This window comes from Aspergillus niger (assembly GCF_000002855.4).
Source record: "Aspergillus niger supercontig An08".
Lineage (NCBI taxonomy): Eukaryota > Fungi > Ascomycota > Eurotiomycetes > Eurotiales > Aspergillaceae > Aspergillus > Aspergillus niger.
The window spans coordinates 448,936-467,274 of NT_166524.1; the positions used below are offsets into that span (position 1 = coordinate 448,936).

At 48.2% G+C, this 18,339-nt stretch overlaps 7 protein-coding genes across 7 annotated transcripts; 3 read left to right on the plus strand and 4 right to left on the minus strand.

Annotated features, from left to right (window-relative positions):
* Positions 1-415: 415 nt before the first annotated feature.
* An08g02040 (hypothetical protein) lies at positions 416-928 on the minus strand (the record flags this gene model as incomplete). Its single annotated transcript, XM_059748860.1, has 2 exons — positions 416-593; positions 921-928. The coding sequence occupies 2 exons, from the start codon at positions 926-928 to the stop codon at positions 416-418; spliced, it is 186 nt and encodes a 61-aa protein (XP_059603892.1).
* Positions 929-2,148: 1,220 nt separating this feature from the next.
* An08g02050 (uncharacterized protein) lies at positions 2,149-3,497 on the minus strand (the record flags this gene model as incomplete). The annotated part of the gene is made up of 4 exons (XM_059748861.1): positions 2,149-2,735; positions 2,795-2,927; positions 2,970-3,383; positions 3,477-3,497. 4 exons carry the CDS (start codon positions 3,495-3,497, stop codon positions 2,149-2,151), a joined length of 1,155 nt encoding a protein of 384 aa, XP_059603893.1.
* Positions 3,498-4,265: 768 nt separating this feature from the next.
* Positions 4,266-6,296, plus strand: An08g02060 (uncharacterized protein; the record flags this gene model as incomplete). The annotated part of the gene is made up of 7 exons (XM_059748862.1): positions 4,266-4,826; positions 4,987-5,059; positions 5,117-5,460; positions 5,514-5,620; positions 5,663-5,852; positions 5,903-6,011; positions 6,073-6,296. 7 exons carry the CDS (start codon positions 4,266-4,268, stop codon positions 6,294-6,296), a joined length of 1,608 nt encoding a protein of 535 aa, XP_059603894.1.
* A 752-nt stretch (positions 6,297-7,048) lies between these two features.
* Positions 7,049-7,400, minus strand: An08g02070 (hypothetical protein; the record flags this gene model as incomplete). Its single annotated transcript, XM_059748863.1, has 2 exons — positions 7,049-7,126; positions 7,272-7,400. The coding sequence occupies 2 exons, from the start codon at positions 7,398-7,400 to the stop codon at positions 7,049-7,051; spliced, it is 207 nt and encodes a 68-aa protein (XP_059603895.1).
* Positions 7,401-9,319: 1,919 nt separating this feature from the next.
* An08g02080 (hypothetical protein) lies at positions 9,320-11,446 on the plus strand (the record flags this gene model as incomplete). The annotated part of the gene is made up of 1 exon (XM_001392289.3): positions 9,320-11,446. One exon carries the CDS (start codon positions 9,320-9,322, stop codon positions 11,444-11,446), a length of 2,127 nt encoding a protein of 708 aa, XP_001392326.1.
* A 1,156-nt stretch (positions 11,447-12,602) lies between these two features.
* On the minus strand, positions 12,603-14,538 carry An08g02090 (hypothetical protein; the record flags this gene model as incomplete). The annotated part of the gene is made up of 2 exons (XM_001392290.3): positions 12,603-14,107; positions 14,193-14,538. 2 exons carry the CDS (start codon positions 14,536-14,538, stop codon positions 12,603-12,605), a joined length of 1,851 nt encoding a protein of 616 aa, XP_001392327.1.
* Positions 14,539-15,939: 1,401 nt separating this feature from the next.
* Positions 15,940-17,119, plus strand: An08g02100 (uncharacterized protein; the record flags this gene model as incomplete). Its single annotated transcript, XM_059748864.1, is given in 5 exon segments — positions 15,940-16,156; positions 16,249-16,287; positions 16,319-16,386; positions 16,444-16,711; positions 16,779-17,119. Coding segments are annotated over 5 exon segments (933 nt in total).
* Between the last annotated feature and the right edge of the window lie 1,220 nt (positions 17,120-18,339).

Genomic DNA, 18,339 nt, shown 5'->3' on the forward strand with positions numbered 1-18,339 from the left:
AGCCAGGGCCCAATATGGAATAAACCAATTTGGTGTCTGAGTCCTGAAATCAACATACTTTACTTTAAGTACCTCCTTCTCTACCAGTAAGCTGATACTTAAATAAATGAATTCCCTTTTTAACGAAGTCTGTTTCTAAGAGCTGAAGGAACAGATAGTAAGCATCCACATCAGCATCAAAGGGAGAAGGTATGATGCTTAAAGAGTTCTTGGGACAAGAATGATAATAACGAGGCCACTTCATCTCAGATAATATCCATTAAAGCCTACTATCATGCGAATGGTATGGCATCCTTATGAAGAAACGTCGACTCCTAGTCTCTATAAATTTCTTCTCGGTGTATGTGCCCGTTGTCTCGCAGCCAATCTTTATTTCGTGGATTTAGATTAGTTTTCAAGGCCCATCAATATAAATCTATATCATAGTAGTACTAATAATATCATTATTAATATCATCATCTATGCCTATGACAGTTGAATCGTTAGAAAGTGCTCGCCTGGTTTCAATGAGACGCAGTCGTTCCTGCCCGCGTCTGCGCTGGATAGGACAATAAATGCTAAGCAGGATTTCCCCGTAAAATCCTAATGATATTCTAATGATGAATTATTACAGCTCAAGTTGTATTCTGAATTTTGCTAGCTATCACAATCGCTGAGGTATCTCAATCTGGAAAAGATATTTTTAGTATGTCCATTATATACACCCTTATAATAATCATCTAACAAGACTTATTCAATGATTGCCATGTTAAACACCTATGAAAACAAATAACGAGGATAATAAATAGGGAGCTCCATCACTGGGCTTATGGAGTCGCCACAAAACCAAGTCCAAAACTACATTTGTAGTCAGTACTAGTGCTGTCAGCTTCTGACCGGACATCTTTGAAATGGTGAAAGAGGATTGAGGAGAGACAAACCCGTCCATGTTGGGCTTCATCCTATATTCATCACAATGAGCGTTAGTAGCGACTTCTAATATGATGAGAAAGAAAGATATATATATATGCAGAACAAACGGCGAACCCACTTAAGACTTCCCACCCCAGAAATTTCCCATACAACTGACCCCCTTCCTTTCCCCCCCAAATCAGCTTGAGCATAGCACAAAAGATCCCAAAACCTAATATCATTGCCCCGTGAGAACGGACTATTCGGAGAATTGCCACTCCGACCATTAACTCCAGCATTGAACCACCAATCCAATCTCTCCAGCGGCATCTCCCTGCCCGAATATACAGGATGAGGTACCAACACTGCTTTGAACCCTATGGAGTAAGGCCATCAGGGCAGGAAATAACTCCGGACCCATGTACCTCATTCCGCATGTCTCAGTTAGTACCCACGGGGTGGAAGGTCGGAAGGAAGGTAGCTAGGTCAGTATCTTCCCCGGTGCTCCATTTGTAGGGATCTTGGAAGGGTGAGGGCATGGGTGGGGATGGGCCAAGTGCGTGGAAGAGGCTCTGGACTTTTTAAGGGGCGCTGGTGCTGGTCCCAGAACTCCTTAGGAGCATTCTCTTGACCGGCAGGTTGGATGTCATGATTGATTGGAAGAGGTTCATTCTTGAAATGAAGAAAAAGAGAAAGGCTTAAATTTATCCTCCTATCTGTTGTGAGAGCTCGGTTATTAGTAGTGATCGAATGACTTGCATATCATTTTCGGTATATTCTTCCCTGTGCATGTGTGCGGATAAGAACGGCAGTGCGTAGTTGCCCTCGGGCAGGTCGAAGGCTCTGAGTAGGGCTTCTTGGACCTTGTGAATACCGAGCAGCATAGCGCTTGAGACACTGATCCTGTCAATCTCCCTACTTGACTTCATTCCAGTGTACTACTGTTGTGAACCAGATAGATAATAAATGACTTAATAATTGCTTCTCCAAAAAAAAAAAAAAAAAAAAAAAAAGAGGGAAAAAAAAGAGGGAAAAAAAAGAGAAAAAGAGAAAAAAGAAAAAAAAAAAAAAAAAAAGAAAAATGAGAAGCAAAGTATCTAACGAGAATATCTTGAAATGGACAGGAGTGATGAAGCGAGGAACACCAAATAGAGAAGAATCACGGCATAAAACGTTCGACAGTCTGGGGCAATTATAAACAACGCAACATGTAATGGAAAGATACTACAGACGCAATCCTTGATTCGCCTCCCTTACTTAGTCTTCTTCCTTCTCAACCTCTTCATCAGGATTTTCAGCAGGCTTTGGTCGATCTCGCACATGATCTTCCTCGGTGTAGTCACCATGTTCCACCAATAGCTCGGCTTTATTCAACACGTTCTCTTGACTCCTCAGAGTTCTTAGCTTCAGTATTACAACCGGCTGGGTTATCCCTAAGATGCGACGGCCAGCCAATCTGGCATCGTCAGCATTTCCGCCGACATTATAGAGTTCATGGAGTGTCGCTTCGTTCGATCTCGGATCGAAGGTGGTTCCCACACTCGCCAGTGTCTTATACAGACAATGCCCCTGATTGGAGCCGAGGGTAATTGCGATCTCATCAGCAAATTGGCATATACGTATAAGACTGTTCTCTCGCTCCTTCGCTTCCTCGCAATCCACACTTTCTAGTAATCTCTGGAAAAAAGGGTCGGAAAGTAGGGTGGAGGCGAACAAAGCGACAGCCTTTGTGCGATATTCCTTTGTCTGCCGACCAAGCTCGAGATTGGGTGCTTGGGTTAGCATAACCGAATTTGAGAGACGAACAGTTTCCTTTTTCCAGATGGTGGCTCTGATGCCGTTTGCTACAGCTCTGGTCAGCATAAGAAGAGGAGGATAGCAGCATGTGGGAAGAAGCTCTCACTTTCCAAGAATCGTTGGTACAGATGTTGCAGATTCTGTGCACATGAGACAGAGCCCGTCGCCTTATCCTGCTGATTGAATTCTTCTCCCTCGAGGTACCAAAATGGGTTGACAAAGAACTTTTCCACGATGTTCTTTGTCAAGATAGTTTGAGCGAGCACTTCCGACATACACACAGAGAGAGGGTAAGGAAGAGACTTCCTCAGTGTATCCCATTCCACATCTTGAACCCAATAGCCCTCTAGACTACGAATGATGGCTTGCTTTTCCAGGCCAGATAGTTCAGCGGTATCGGGCAGACCTTGCCGGACATGCTGTTGGCACCAATGCTTTATGCGATACATAACCTGACGGATCATATTCCCCAACACCTCGAAATCAAAGTCTGACCAGCCCTTGGCCCCGGCCGTAAGCATCTTCATTTGCAACTCGATTTCGAGCGAAGCTTTTCCATGAAGAATCTCCAGTTGGTCCCGGAGAAAGGCAACTTGGGCCTTGAGGTCTTGGACGTTCTCAGTCTGGGGAGAGCTTTCGTCTTCTGAGACATGATCGTCGGAGTTACTGTAGACAACGGTGGGGGAGGATGCCTCCTAAATGAAAGGAGTGTAATTAGCGTGTGTCCCATGTGTTCATTCTAGAATGGACAATATAGTCTATGAGTCTGAGCCCGAAAGGATTCTTACCTGAAGAGAGCTCTTATCCATGTCGGGCGGCTCGGAGCTGTACAGAGAAGCAAAGCCGAGAAAGACAGTCGAATGAGAAGATAATCGAACGAAAGAAAGGACAGGAGGTAATGAAGAAGCGACTGATTTGAGAAAGTCGGGGAGACGATGAGAGGGTGTTAATGAAACCAAGGGGTTGAAACGAGGTCCAGTGGCTTTGTTTCCCGTTCTTCCCGTTGACAACACCAACGCGCAAGGCCAAGCATCTAGATTCTTTCGGGAGTAACTCACTTCTCTCCTATTCTCTCCTATCCTCTCTCTATTCTATCTATTCTCCCTCGCCCTTCTTATTTTTTTTTACACTGAGACAGCCGAGTGGGAACAGGCCTATCAAGTATGGGGGGCCTCCAGACTAGTGATCAGCCAGCCTCGTATCTTTCGGGACGGTCAGTATTGACTCCGAGACACTCTCCTGCCCTCTTCGGTGGCAGATGGTTTGCGTGTTGGGCAGCATTGGATACATGGAAGATGGCATATCTCTGCTTTTTCCTCATTTGCCCCTCTTGGATGCCTTTGGAGCGTCCGCGGTACCTCAACTTCCACACCCCAACCCCAGCTCCCAGCTCAAACTTGTCATTTTCAAGTCTTTTTGTCACACAGTATTCAGTAAATCTCACGCACTAAGGTCTACTAGCGAGCCCTGGGGTATACCAGTAGCGCTATGCAACAGACCAGGCCAAGATTAGTCTGTGCTATTGACTACGGCACGACGGGTACTGGTGAGTAGACGGTTCCCAACTTTCACACATCATGCACGAGGCTAATCGTACCCCAGCCGCTGCTTGGGGTCATGATAATGACGGGCAAGGCATAGATTCGCCCATCTATCAAGTGGAAGAATGGCCAATCCAATACCGGGCCAAACTGCCATCGACAATGCAGTACCCAATCGGTCTGCAACCTCAATGGGGACTTGAGACTACGCCGGAGCTTGAAACTTTCAGGTGGACCAAACTTCTTCTAGACCCAGATATGGAGTCAACCGATTTCCGGGACGAGGAATTAGAGAGAGTATCAGGGCACCAACTCATGCGACTCCCAACCGGAAAGTCGGCCGTGCGTGTCGTCGCCGACTACCTTCGCGGGATCCGTAACCACCTGGAACAGTCGGACATTTTTCGCCAACCAAACATCAGAAAGGAATACTGGTTTTCCATTCCGGCGGGCTGGTCCAACGATGCACAAGTGCGGATGAGTGAGGCCATCCACTTGGCCGGGTTTGGCCATAAACCAAATGAGGAAGTTTGCCTTGTTACCGAGAGCGAGGCATCTGCGATATCCATTCTTGAAGCTTCTGACAAACAAAGAGAGGTTCGTGTGTATGTCTAATCCTCCTCAGGAACATCCCTGGCTAATGAGATTTCATACCAATAGTCCGGAAGCACGTTTTGCGTGTGCGATGTGGGCGGCGGCACGGTTGTGAGTAGAATATGCGCGATTATTCAACGTCCCAATACTGACAAGAAGCTAGGACATTGCCTGTTATATGATTACCGATGTAACTGCAACATCGTATTCGCTCACGGAACTGAGCAGTGCCATAGGTAAGAGTATATGCTGCCGGTTTATATACAAACGAAGATCTAATATATCCACCATAGGCCCCAAATCTGGGAGTACCATCATTGACAGAGAGTTCTTGAAGCTCATGAGGGAACGCTTCAACACTTCCTTCACAACGCCGTTCAATGACGATCCGGATCGGAGAGAACGTCTTATGAACGACTTCAAACAATTAAAGGAAGCGTTCATTGGAGACGGAAGTAGCCATCGTCTTATGTTCCGGATGGATTGTTTTACGTCGCAATGGTATGACTCCATGAGGGGTCATATAATCTTGTCCGACAGTGATATCCGAGCATTCTTTGACCGCGTCATCGGCCAAGTCGTCCATTATGTGAACGACCAGGTGGATAAAGCCACTTGCGGGCACTTCAAAATCGACGTACGTCTAGGCCCTGATTGATTCCCCCAGTTCTAAGCTAATTGACTCCGCAGGAACTGTTGATGACTGGGGGGCTGATGCGCTCTGAATTTGCGCGAGATAAGTTCTCGCAGGGGTTTAAGGATGCAGGATTTGTTAGTATCCTGTATTCTCAAGTACCGTAAGTTTCAGAGCTCTTAATGTGCACTACATGCTGATCCAGAGGTAGCGAACTATCTGCATCTCTCGGTGCCGCGCGAAAGGGCCTGAGCGGCATTGTCACCAAGAACCAGACATGTAACAAAAGTTATTTCATTGAGTGCTCAGGGTTACGGGAGGAACCCGGCATATGTCTGCAAGATTTCATTAATGAGCCCGATGTGCCCGCTTATCCACATCAGATCTTGGTCAAGGTAATTAATTTTCCTGGGTTATGAGGTGCTCTTCGCTAACTCGTCACCAGGGCCGTGTCTACGAGGAAGGTAGACCCTACAAGGCTGTGTTTCAGCTTTATAGTCGCCCCGGGGAGCCCCTTGTCAAAACGTTTTTTCTGAAAATTAGCGATGGCCAAAGTAAGTTAGGTCCTGTCATGCTATCAATTACAGGACTGACTCTGGCACTACACAACTGTAGAATCGCGCGTACTGGCCCGGTTGACCTGCAATATGTCCGACATACCCACCAACGAACGTGCCCTACAACCTGCTGCTGGAGGCGGGGTATACTCGCATCAATGCGTCTCTGTCACTGCGACATTCTGTGTGAAGGGGTACCTGGAAATCAAAGTCCATACTAAACTTAAGGTGTTGGCCAGAAAAAGGGTACCTAGAATATGGAGTGAGCGCGCTGGTACTTAAAAAGGGGGGGGAAGGTCTCTCGTGTGTTTGCGGGCTGTATGGGATAAGTGGTAAGTAGGTATGTGTTGAATCATTCTTATGAAAGACCTTTGCTGGAGTTTTCTTGCAGTTCTGCTCTATTTCTTTTATTTACTTTTCAAATCATATCACCTCTTTTATTCCCCCACCCTTAATGTCTAATATTTATACTATCATATTTCGGGTTCAATTGTTACTCTCTCCTAGCATGATTGTACTTCCTAGATTGTCAATATGAATTTTTTCTTTTTTTTTTTTTTTTTTTTTTTTTCTCCGGTGCAAAAGTAATCAATAGTAAGACACGATAAAACTACTGGAAGCATGAGGGAGTCGAACCGGTGATAATACTATACAGTATGTATGGTGATAATAACTCAAGAAGCATCTGCACTATGATGCTTTTGATGATGATGATGATATATTTAGTACTGTTCAACTACTCTTATTCACCCGATTTTGCGATGGTAACCAATGTACAATCCCTACCTCTGTGTCCCTTCGCCTTCCATCTTGTCAATTCTGATGAGTAGTACTGAACCAGGTACCATTACTCGCTTGCCCAAACTAGTAGTATCTTGATTGATTTACCCCAATAAATTGTGATGGTTGTTCTCATCTCAATCGGGATGAATCTCTAGTCCTTAAATGGTTAGTTAGTTAATTGTTGATGCCAGGGGATTACGTCAGTCCGGGCTTGGTTTGAAGTGCCTGAGGTTCCCCGAAGAATCCACCAATCAGCGATGTGATGCCTTCCCAGTGGGGCCGATGAAACGGCCACGAGTCAGTGGGAATTTGGGATCATACAAAAGTAACTAGATAGTATCTAGTAAGTATCTGGTGGTCCAGCCTATAAATAGATGGGACTGATGATGTGTGAGAGAGATGTTCGGCAAGGTATGAAGTGGGAAATTGGCTTTTTGCCACGGGAGTATATCTCCGTCTGCAGTCAATACTTACTGTAGGTAGTAGTACTACTGCAGTGGTATTAAGTGTACCTGCGTCCAATGTTGGCGGGTGTGCCTGACTAGTCCCACCAGACCAATAATCGGGCAGTTGATCCCGGTCGGCGCACGAGGGATGATACATCATCAATTATCTCCTCTCCACCATTAAACTAACTATCGTGACCTCCTTGGGAATTCATGGATGGGTTGGGATGGGATTTGGTTCCCTTTTCCTTCGATAGGGATAATGCTGACTTAGGATACTGGATACTCCTCCCCCCATCGGATACTATTTACTATTTACTAGTATCTATTTACCCCAAGGATGATGACGGGGGTCAGCACCAATAATTATTGTGGAGACTTGCCGTTAATTGCTTTTCTCCTTTCGCACGTTCTGTCGAGTGTCGACATGATCTTTATTACTTCCGAGCAAGGCAGCACCATTTTTTGGCCCGATGCGATTGTGAAGATTCGGGAACTTTTCTTCTTCCTCCCAATTTCATCATTGGGATCATTTACCTTTTCCTTCCCTCCCTCCTCTGATCATCATCGTCATCAGTCAGCCTTGAGTACCATGGATGCAAGACCCAAGGGTCCAATTCTCGCGACAGGATGACATTGGGGGCCCAAGGAAGGGGTCACTTGCTGCAAACCTGCATGACCTAATTTAGTAACCAGTAAAAACAGATTTGACCAACTAATGGTATAGATTTAGGATGATTGTTGGCACGTTCTGACGCCTGCCTGCAGTGACAAGGGTGGTTGGGGGGGAACAAAAGAGGGAGGGGGAAGTTTTCTTGACCAGCCTTGCAGCTTCATGCAGGTACATTGCCTCCCCCTCCTCTTCTGTCCCTCCTCGGTCGCGCGACTCTTGTCAAACAGATGATTGTTTCGTGTAGCATTTGGGGAGTAAGTGCGCAAGAAGAGTCGTAGCTATTATCGACAATTAGTTACTAGTTTTTGATTTTAATGAAAGAAGAATTGAATTACTTTCAATCCAAGTCAATGGCCGTCAGCACAGATGTTTTTTAGATGGTGGACTAACTAACTAACGAAGTGGTGGTCGCTCCTTCCCAATTCTTCCCATCGCCGCCTCCTCCTTTTTCGCTCCTTCCATTCTGATTCTCTCACACTCTCACTTCCCTTCACACTCTCTCCCTTCCTTCTTCTTCCTCCTCCTCCTCCTTCTTTCTTTTCCTTCATCCTCCCAAACGTGCTGTGCACTCGTGTTCTCTCTACTTCCTTCGTTTTACGCTCGTTCTCTGCTTTTTTGTTGTATCCTTCCAGCCCCCCCTGTTCTGCTCGGCTCACTGACTCTCCACCAGCGAAAAGGGTGAGTTTCTCGGCTGCCCTCCCTAGTGCTGGTCTAAGCTGCCCGCCGGCGTTTCACCCTCCACCCTCTCCCACGCCCCCCCATCCAAATCCCTCTCTCGACCTCTCCTGATGCCCTCGTCCCTCTCCTCCCATCCCATCCCCTCCGTTTGCTGGCTTTTCGCTTCCTTCTCTGCCTGACTCGGTCTGGCATTTGGTCTCCTTCCTCGCCGTCTCTTTCCTTTCGTTCTTTTTCCACGTTTGCTGCCGATTTGATATCGCGCACTCCGTCCATCGTTTTCCCTTCGCAAACATACCCCCTAAAACCTAACCTTCCCAATTGACACACTCATTGCCAGGTCGTCGTTCGTTTTTTTCACCACTCCAAGTTTTCCCCATTTTCTCAAGCAGATCGATATTCTGGAATTCCATATCTACCATCGCCCTTCTGTGCTCTACCGGGACAATCCCCTGCAGATATCGCCCTCTCTCGCTCGCTCTCAAATCATACATTGTCCAAATCACGACTCCGACTCGCGATCATCGCCTCCCCCGGTTGCTCTCTGCACCCAAGCACACGATCCTCTACCTTGTCGATCATGCGATAGTGCTCCGGCAGTCATTCTTCATCCCTTCTCCGTCCTAACGCCTACGTGCTGAACCTCGGACGGCTGGTTGTTTCCTGATCGTCTTCGGCTGGTACATTCGAAGAACTTTTCCCTTTTCTCCCTTCCCGACACATTCGACATGCTTGTTCCGAAACCTCCCGTGGATTTGGAGGGTCACTGCTCTGCTCTATACGACAACGCTCTCTACACCTACTCCGCCAATGGCTTTCTATCGATACCCCTCGAGCGCAATGGAAACTGGACCCAATTGACCATGGGTGAGGCTGTCTCAGACGCAGCGTGTGTAATCGGTGGCACAGACGGCGATGAGACCAAGCAATCCCTCTATGTCATTGGCGGATCCGGCTCGTCGAGTCAACCGGGCTTGCAGCGATACTCGTTTCAAGACAAGACGTGGACCACCATTCAACCCCCGCAATCGGTCATGGGGAACCGTACTCACCACAAGGCCGTCTACCTGTCGAATTCTTCCTCTATTCTGGTCTATGGTGGCCACCAGACCGACGAAACTGTTGCATCTTCCGACACATACGTTCTCAGTACCGTATCGCCTTACTCCATTGCGGCCCACAATGCGACGGAAGCGTCACCGGCCGTCAACCCGGTTCTGTTGCCATGGAATGATCGCGAGGCGGCGTTGGTTGGCGGTACCACAACCCCAAAGAAAGTGCACCTATTCAACCCGACTGCGGGCTGGTATGGATCCAACGTGACACTGTCCCAGTCGCTATCCAGTGGCGTGCAGTGCGCCATTCTTGAAGGATCCGACGGAAGCAAGGTGCTGGAGGAGTTCGACATGGACGTTGCGCCCAACACTGTCTCGAGCGTGGTGTTGGTGAATTCGTCCGGGAAGGAGCAGAACCCTGCTACCGCCATCAGTTCATCCTCGTCACGCAAACGGAAGAGAGAAGTTACCCTCAGCAGTTACCCGACCTACGATAGTAGCCTAGCGCAGTCCACAACACGGCAGAACTACTCCCTAGCTCAGGGGGAGGATGGGTTGGTAGTGATCTCTAGTGGCAGTGGCACGGACTCCTTGGCCATCTTCAACCAAACCGCCAACAGCTGGGTCAACGCTACCAAATTGTTCTACGGTGACGAGAGCCGGCAGCAGATTCTCGGGTCATCCACAACGACGGCATCTACATCCACAGCAACGTCGACCTCCAGCGCATCCTCCAGCGCCGGCGCCGGCGGCTCGTCCAGCAGCGATGTCGGCACCATAGTCGGCGCCACCCTGGGAGCGATCCTGGGTGTCGCCGCTATCCTGGTGATCATTCTCCTGCTTATCAAACGTAAGAAGCAGAATATGAAGAAAGCCCGAGGCGAAAGCGACAAAGATCGGCTCAGTTTCCAGGACCAGGGTGTGGAGCCATTGACCCAGTCAGCGTACCCCATGGCCAAGAGCCCAGTCCCGCTTGCAGCTTCCTCGGTAGACTCGCTTGCAATCTTCTCGGGCAAGGTGGGTGATGAGAAGACCCCGAGGCCGGCTGGTGCCCGTCCTACCTTTGCACAGAACTCGACTCCGCTGAAGTCGAGCCCTCTGACGACCATTCATTCCACCGGAGAAGCCTCGTCACCTAGTGTGTACTCGAGTGCTGCCTTTGATAAAGAGATCGAGGCTCAGAACTCCACCTCCGGGGGTCGCCCAGGGGACCGGAGAACCAATGAAGGGTGGAGTCGCTACTTCCAAGACAACAGTGCAACAAGCTTGGTTGGAATGCAATCCCAAACTCTCCAGCCCCCATCAGGCGCATCGTCTGCCAAGCCGCAGCCGAAAGGCGCCGCATGGCAGATGAAGACTCTCACACCCCTGGATTTTGGCTTCTTGGATGAGCCAAAGCCTCTAGGACAGGTAATAAGCGGTAGCCCCACAACGGAGCATGCCTCGTCTATCATCTCCTCCGAGGGTCGCCCTGTTGCAATCCAAGAGAGTCAGTCAGCTCGCATCTCTAGCGCTTCGTCGATGAGTGCCGAGCTGGAGGGTGACGGGCCCTGGCCACAGCGCAGCTGGGCGGACCGGCCTCCCAGTAGTACCTACAGCAGAAGTTTCTACAACCCCAGCACGCATGTGCCTTCAATAGCAGTGCCATCCGAAAGTGACTACCGAACACTCGACCCGTCTCGCACCAACACACGCGGTTCAAGCGTTCTTATACCCGAAGAAGTGGAACCGATGCCGCCACGCCATCCTACTAATGTCAACTCGGACATGAGTTGGCTGAACTTGAATGCCGATCGATGAGCGCCCCCCTAACGTCTTCTGGACCGACTCACATGACTGCCACTCATCTCCAAACGTCGCATCTGGACTCTTTCACGCTCATTTACCCTCATTGATCTCTGCGCCATCACCCACCGCTCTGACCTGATTCCTTCATTGCATTAGCCTGGCTCCTCCATGGTACCCCTCAGAAGATGCATTCTGTAAAAGTTTCGTTCCCTCCACCTCGTTGGGATGTACAGCTAGCTGCGCTTGACCGTTTCCTTTCTCCCTTGTTCCCACATGTTCTCTGCCAGGTTTCCTCCTGTCTAATGGGTACCCGCACCCCTGCTTGACCGCTTTGCTTATCAACGTATCTGTTGCATTTGTCTTGCTTCCATCCTGCTGGCAAAAGAATCGAGCGTTCCGTTCTCTCTTTCCTTGCTGCGCCTGTCCGTCTGTTCCTGTTCGTGCTAGGACACAATTCTTCTCCTTACTCGCCTACCATCGTCATCTTGCATGTAGTAGTACTACTGTCTCGTTTTGGTTCTGCGCTTGCTTGATTGATTGATTGATCAATGATCTGATATTCTGGTTGTTCTGTTGACGATTCCTGCCCATCTATTTAGCAGGTGTGTCTGCTTTTTTTGAGATATCATACCCGGTGTTGTGCTGTCTTGATTTGTCTCCTTGCTCATGTGTGTGTGTGTGTGTGTGTGTGTATCTTGTAAATATTCTGTCTGTTGCTGCGCAAAGGGGATGGTCTATAGCCTCCCATTGAGAGTTCTATAGGCATGCGTGCATGCCTGCATGCCGTGAATGGATTATGCCGTTCATTTCACTGTTCGCTTTCTAAGTAATCACTGTATTGTATGTCTTAGAAGCCATGAAATCGAAACAGTGCTGTAATACTATCTGTAAGCTACAGTAAATTATTGGGAAAATCAGCTATACCGAAAGAGAAATAGGTGGATAGTCGACAAAGTAACATGCATGTGAAGACAAGCAGGCGCGTGTACGTATACAACATCAGTAGTCAACTGGCGAACGTCAAGAACATTCAAAGGAAAGACTATTATCAATTTGCATAGGAATAACACAACAAACTTTGCATAAAAACGAAAGGTTCATCAATCATCAATCGTTATCATAGCACATGTCTGCAATTCAATATCGCTCATTTTTACATTTCTTCATTTCAAGCATATGGTGTGACAGGCGTTCTGGACGATCGTCCCACAGACCGGGATCGAAGATCTGATGTTGATCCATACTCCGATGGATGATGCTCCTCAATCTCGTCAGGGTATATGGTCCGCGGCGGTCGAGCCGTCGGTCCTTGGCTCTGTACACGGCGGTGTCGGCGCTCTCGTCGTTCGTCGCAGCTTTTCGCAAATTCATGTCGCTCACGGCGGGCTTCTTCCACATGCTTCCATTCTCCGATTGCACCTTTGATCCCCAGGGCGGCCAGGCCGACGCTGGCTACATCGCCTAGCTGACCCTTGATCCGAAGACGACGGGCTTCTTCCGGTGAAAGCTCACCCTCGCGAACCATCTCCGCTCGTTTTTTGTGTTTTTCCATACTTTCGTGCAGACTATGTGCGGCGTGGATGGTGGCCACCGCGGCCAGGCCGGATTTCACTAGGGTTTTCCGGGTAAGTTTTTTGCGTTGGTGTTCTTCATCGGTACTGCTTCCCAGGTCAGAATCAGAATCCTCGGATTGACCACCTCCATGAGGGCTGTTGACACGACCATGACCAGCTTCGCCGATTCCTTTGGATGTGGTGCGTGTGGAAGGTCGTGTCGAGGTGGTGACGGTAGATAAAGGTCGACTCACATCTCTAGAGTGTCTGGAGCGCCGTGGGCTGTGATGCTGTCGGGGCTCGTCCTCACTCGAGAGCTCGTCGTCCGAATAGACGTCGCGACGAGACGAGCGGCCGCCATGAGCTCTCCTGTCACGGCTGTCCTTTTGTCCTAGGCTTAGTGCTTCCATTCCTTGGTTGATGTAGTCGGTCACGCTCTTGCTCCGTTTGCGGGGGCGACGGTCGTCGTAGCTATCCCGAGAGCTGGACCGGCCCCGGCCTCGGCTCCGACTCCGAGGGCGAGACTTGGATCGGAAACGATCATAGGCCTCCTTCCCAGCCGCGGCCAGGGCCCCTGTGGCAACCAGATTCTTCAGTCCACCCTGGCTTTGCGAGCGACCCCGGCCACGAGACCTCGACCGGGATCTTGATCCGTTGATGAAATGGTTGGCAGCCAGACCCGCCAGGGTGGATTCGACGACATGGCGCTTGGAATGTTTCTTCGGGTCTCGGTCCACAAGTCCATCGGTACCGCCGGCCGTGATCGCAGCTGTAAGGATGCGCTTGCCCTTTTCACCGGTCCACTCGCCAGGGTCCTTGCGAACACGAAAGGCCTCTATGGCCCCCGCAGCCAGAGCCGCTCGAACAGCCTGGGCGATGCGCTGCTCACTCTTCTCCCGTCGGTGACGGCTTCTGTCCCGGGTGGGCGAGGGCGAGTAGGAGTAAGACTTACGATCCCGGGTATGTGAGCGACCACGATCATGTTCGCGATGATGGGATCCAGATGAGGCGAGTGACCCTAGACCTAGAGCACCCAAGGCCTGCTCAGAGATGGACTTGCGACGTCGTCTTGGGGGAGAGCGGCTGTCCGATGGAGAACGAGAGTATCTGGGGCGATCACCTGCGAATGTATGTCAGCAGGCGACTTACTCTCAGTAGCTTTGTACTCTTTGGCGTGCTATCTGTCCGAGACATGAGATACATACGTCGGTCATCATGTCGCCTCGAACGGCGGTGGGATCGACGGTAGTAGTCCGAGTCATCGTAATAGGGATCACGATGGCCCATAGAGTGGGATCTGCGCACCCCCTCCGAGAGGGTGGAGACACGGGACGGTCTGGCCTGAGGGGGGATGCCGTAGCCGTATTCGTAGCCATAATCGCCAGGCGGGTAGTCGCGCGGAGGGGCATCGTAGGAATCAACGCTGCCATCGCGACGACGGACGACATCTGTTTGGTGACGAGCGGTGCCATGAGGAGGGGCACCATAGTAATAGTCAGGATTGTAGCCGCCGGGAGGCCGGGCGTACTGACGGCTTTCGTAGTGGGTCATTGTCCGGGTTCAAGGGACTGTTGAGAAACGAAGATCTAGATGGGGGTGATCATTAGATGGATGAAGGGAGTGGTGTTATGAAAAGGAATTGATGAAAGCTGATGGGATAGTGGAGGATTGTAGTAGAAGAAGAAGAAGAAGAAGAGTGGAGGTGATGTTGAGGTGGAAAGGGAAGAAGAAAGAAGAAGAAGACGAGAAGAAGTAAAAATGGCAGTGGCGACTGGGGAGGGAAAGAGCGAGACAGCGGGGCAAGCGCCCGTGACGTAGGGGCAGATGCACCCATTTAAGGCAGGTACGATTTGGTAGTGCAGTATAGGATTTCACTGCTTGTGCAGCCTCACCTTCAATTCATTGGTGACAGGAGAGTCCCGCCGGTGTTTCGGGGCACCCGCACACTGAAACCCGTTTTGTCGGATGATGACATCTGTGCAAAGTGGAGACTCACCTTACTATCTGTTAAGTCGATGAATGGGGGATGGCTAATGTACCTCGCACAATCCTGTCATAACATCAACATCAGCATTCAAAATTCAAGGGTCCAAACCAAACCACCACCGCATCGTCGACTGACATCATCCCCCACCCGCGCTGACTCAGCTTCTCATTCCACAATGGCCTCTGCACATACTCATACTCGTAACAAGAGTCACCAGTATACTGATCGTATAAAAAAAAATAATTATGTGATAATCTTTGTTGCCATTGTCAACTGCAGTTGCTGTGACCTTCAGGTACATGCCTATACTCCACATATCTATATGGCTAGTTACCTTCTAAACCATGGAAATCGAAACCGTGGAAATCAAAATAAGGTTTAGTCATCCCAGACCCTCTTTGAGAAAACTGAGTAACTATAAAGAGATACCCTCAACTTCATCATTTGCGCCTGAGTCTCTACGTTTTATTATTTTAAGTTTACGTTCTAAAATGGCATGAAACCCCGTGGACACATAAATATATATGGACAGTCGTGTGTCAAAGAGGAGTTGATTATATTGTTCATACCTGGAAACACGCTGATCTGTACTGTACAAGATGAATATCTGATTGCCGCCAAACAATTCCTTATTCAATAGATCCAGAAATACGACAAGGCTGAAATATATGATCATCTGAGACGATCATCGTCACCTGACCGGGGTGTTGATAACAGTTATCCCAACCATATGCATGTCCGCATGTCCGTGACAGACAATCTCTCAATAACATACCATACTCAAGTCACCATAAATGGGTGGCTTATGCTGTGATATCCCTGAGGCCAGGCGACCACCGGGATGACAGACGCTGAAGTCGATATTACGCTGAAGCCCATTAAAATGTGGATTATCTGGCTTCGGAAAAGAAGAAATCAAGCAACGTAAAGGGAACAACCCTGCTTGGTAACAGTTAAACAAACACATGTGTAAGACTACATTAACACAATGTACAGGTAGCAATGAGTCTGGAAGATTGACTACAATAGCCCAGATGCGCCTCATTTACTCTGATGTCATTGGCAAGTGATGAGCGTCTCCAGACACGGACAGTTATGTTGAGAAGTCTAACTACTGCTTGGCAGTATTTACCAGAGAGCAGTGCGAGAGATAATGTTGTTTTCGATACGGAGCCTGCAAAGGTTAGCTATAAATATAAATTTCTGATAGTAATAATTGATTAGTCTTACTGAAAAGCTTCTAATCATCCACAAATCTGATTGCTAAATTGGAGATATACAGCCCCTTCAATGCATCACCAGATACAGCTACTGTCCATTAATCTTTGAGGAACCTTTGGGAAGATCCGCGTGTTCAAGCGGCTATTACACCTAATACTGAAATTCCTAACAAAGACCAATTTCTTTAGTGAGTCATTGAGACCGATTGATATATTATGTAGCGATACTAAAGATTCCACTACCATCAGCTTCTGTAACTCCCCCGACAGACTAGCCATGCCTAAGTGGCTTTCTACCAACCAGGACCTCCTCCACGCAAAGCTCACCAGAGCAATGCCGACAGAACTCTCTGAATACTTCTTCACTATAGGTCCAATAACATGGACAGTAATCCAGCTGAGCGGACAACATAGCGAAAGAAGGAAATGGATACACTCTCTAGAACAAGTCCATTATGGGATATCTGTAGTAGCGCTTTCCAATTCCCATAAATATTTGATCGAAAACCAAGACACTGTATGAGTACTACATACATACTATCTCACCAGCTACATAATGCTTCTTGCTGATAAGTACCCTCTAGAACAGTGCCCACGAAGACATGCTCCTATTCGACTCAACTATCAACAATCCATGGTTCTCACAGAAGCCTATCATTCTTTTTATTACTAATATAAAATTGATATATTCGAGAAAAAGCTGCCTATATCACCGCTTTCATCAATGCACTTCACTGAATATGATAGTTTGGATACAGACTTAACCGCTGCTACGAGCTTCTTCGATCAGCGGTACCGCAGATTTGACAGGACGCTGGGGCGTCGGATTGATACGGAGTATACATATGCCACAGATACAATGTCAATGCGGGCGACGTTGGAGTTTGCTCATGATATTATGTTTCAAAAGGAGCTCAGCGATTAGGGTGACTGCTTGCAGTAGTGAGTGTGTCTGTCATGGAGGTCAGTGGCTTTCTCGCCGAATGGCCAGAAGATGATCGTGTCCCGTTCTCATGATCCCACCACTGATACCTGAAATATCTATAAAACCCTAATATTCATTTTTCACTTTTTGAATGTATCTAAAAGACTTTGATTGCATATACTGGTACCAGATAGCCATCCAGCTGAAGCATAGTAGTTATAGTTAATAGCCACTGTAGATGACGTAACCCGATATACAAGGAAAATAGTTACACTTGATTGTTTGTGTAGGGGATAACCTTGCTTGTAGATATTATGTAGCAGGCAGTAGTGATTATCATGAGCCTTTTCTAACACATAACACAACACCGACAAGGAGCAAAATACCGAACTTGAGTTTCAGTAGGGGCTGGTTCCTCATCCATGCCCGGCTTGGTTCGTTTCCGCCTGCGCGATTCGTGGTTCGGTGGCTACTCTATCAGTGAGATAGCTAGATATCAACTATCTGTCTACTAGATATTTGTTGACAGGGTTGAGTACATAGTTGACTGGTCAATATTACAGATTGTGGATAATCGATGATATATCATAAAGTTACACGCACACGCTTCCTGGTCTATAGTTCAGCGGGCCCCTCTCCATTCATGGCACCGATATTATCATCTAATATGAGAGAAACAGTTCTATCAACCGACAGAAAGACATACAAAGTCATACTGGACATAAAGTAGTGAAGAGTTCTCATCTTGATCATATTGATCTGGGATTATCCCGAAGGACAGGTACTAATGCCTGTCCATCACATCCCACACACTCTCATACTAGCTTCTAATGTACATTTCAAAATTCAAGTTCGGCCGTCGCTCCCAAGATGATAGGATCAGTAACAAAAGGTATTCGTGGCATCCAAAAAGAAAAACACATCACACAGACTGACCAAGCACACAAACACGCTGACAAGACATATGACAAATGCAATGGGGGAATCCAGTCCAGCTATGGGACAACAACAACGAAAAAAGCATAATGCAGACCCAGACGTAAAAAAACAAAGCAGAGGAAATAAGAAGGAACAATCCCCTTCTGAGAAGCCGGTTACAGCTTTCACTACCCGGTTCCCATTTTGAAGAAAACCGTTCTGTGCCGCATCTGACCGTCGATTCTTCTGACGGCAGACTGAAGGAAACAACCAGTGACACCAAAAGAGTGCCGCTCAGCAGC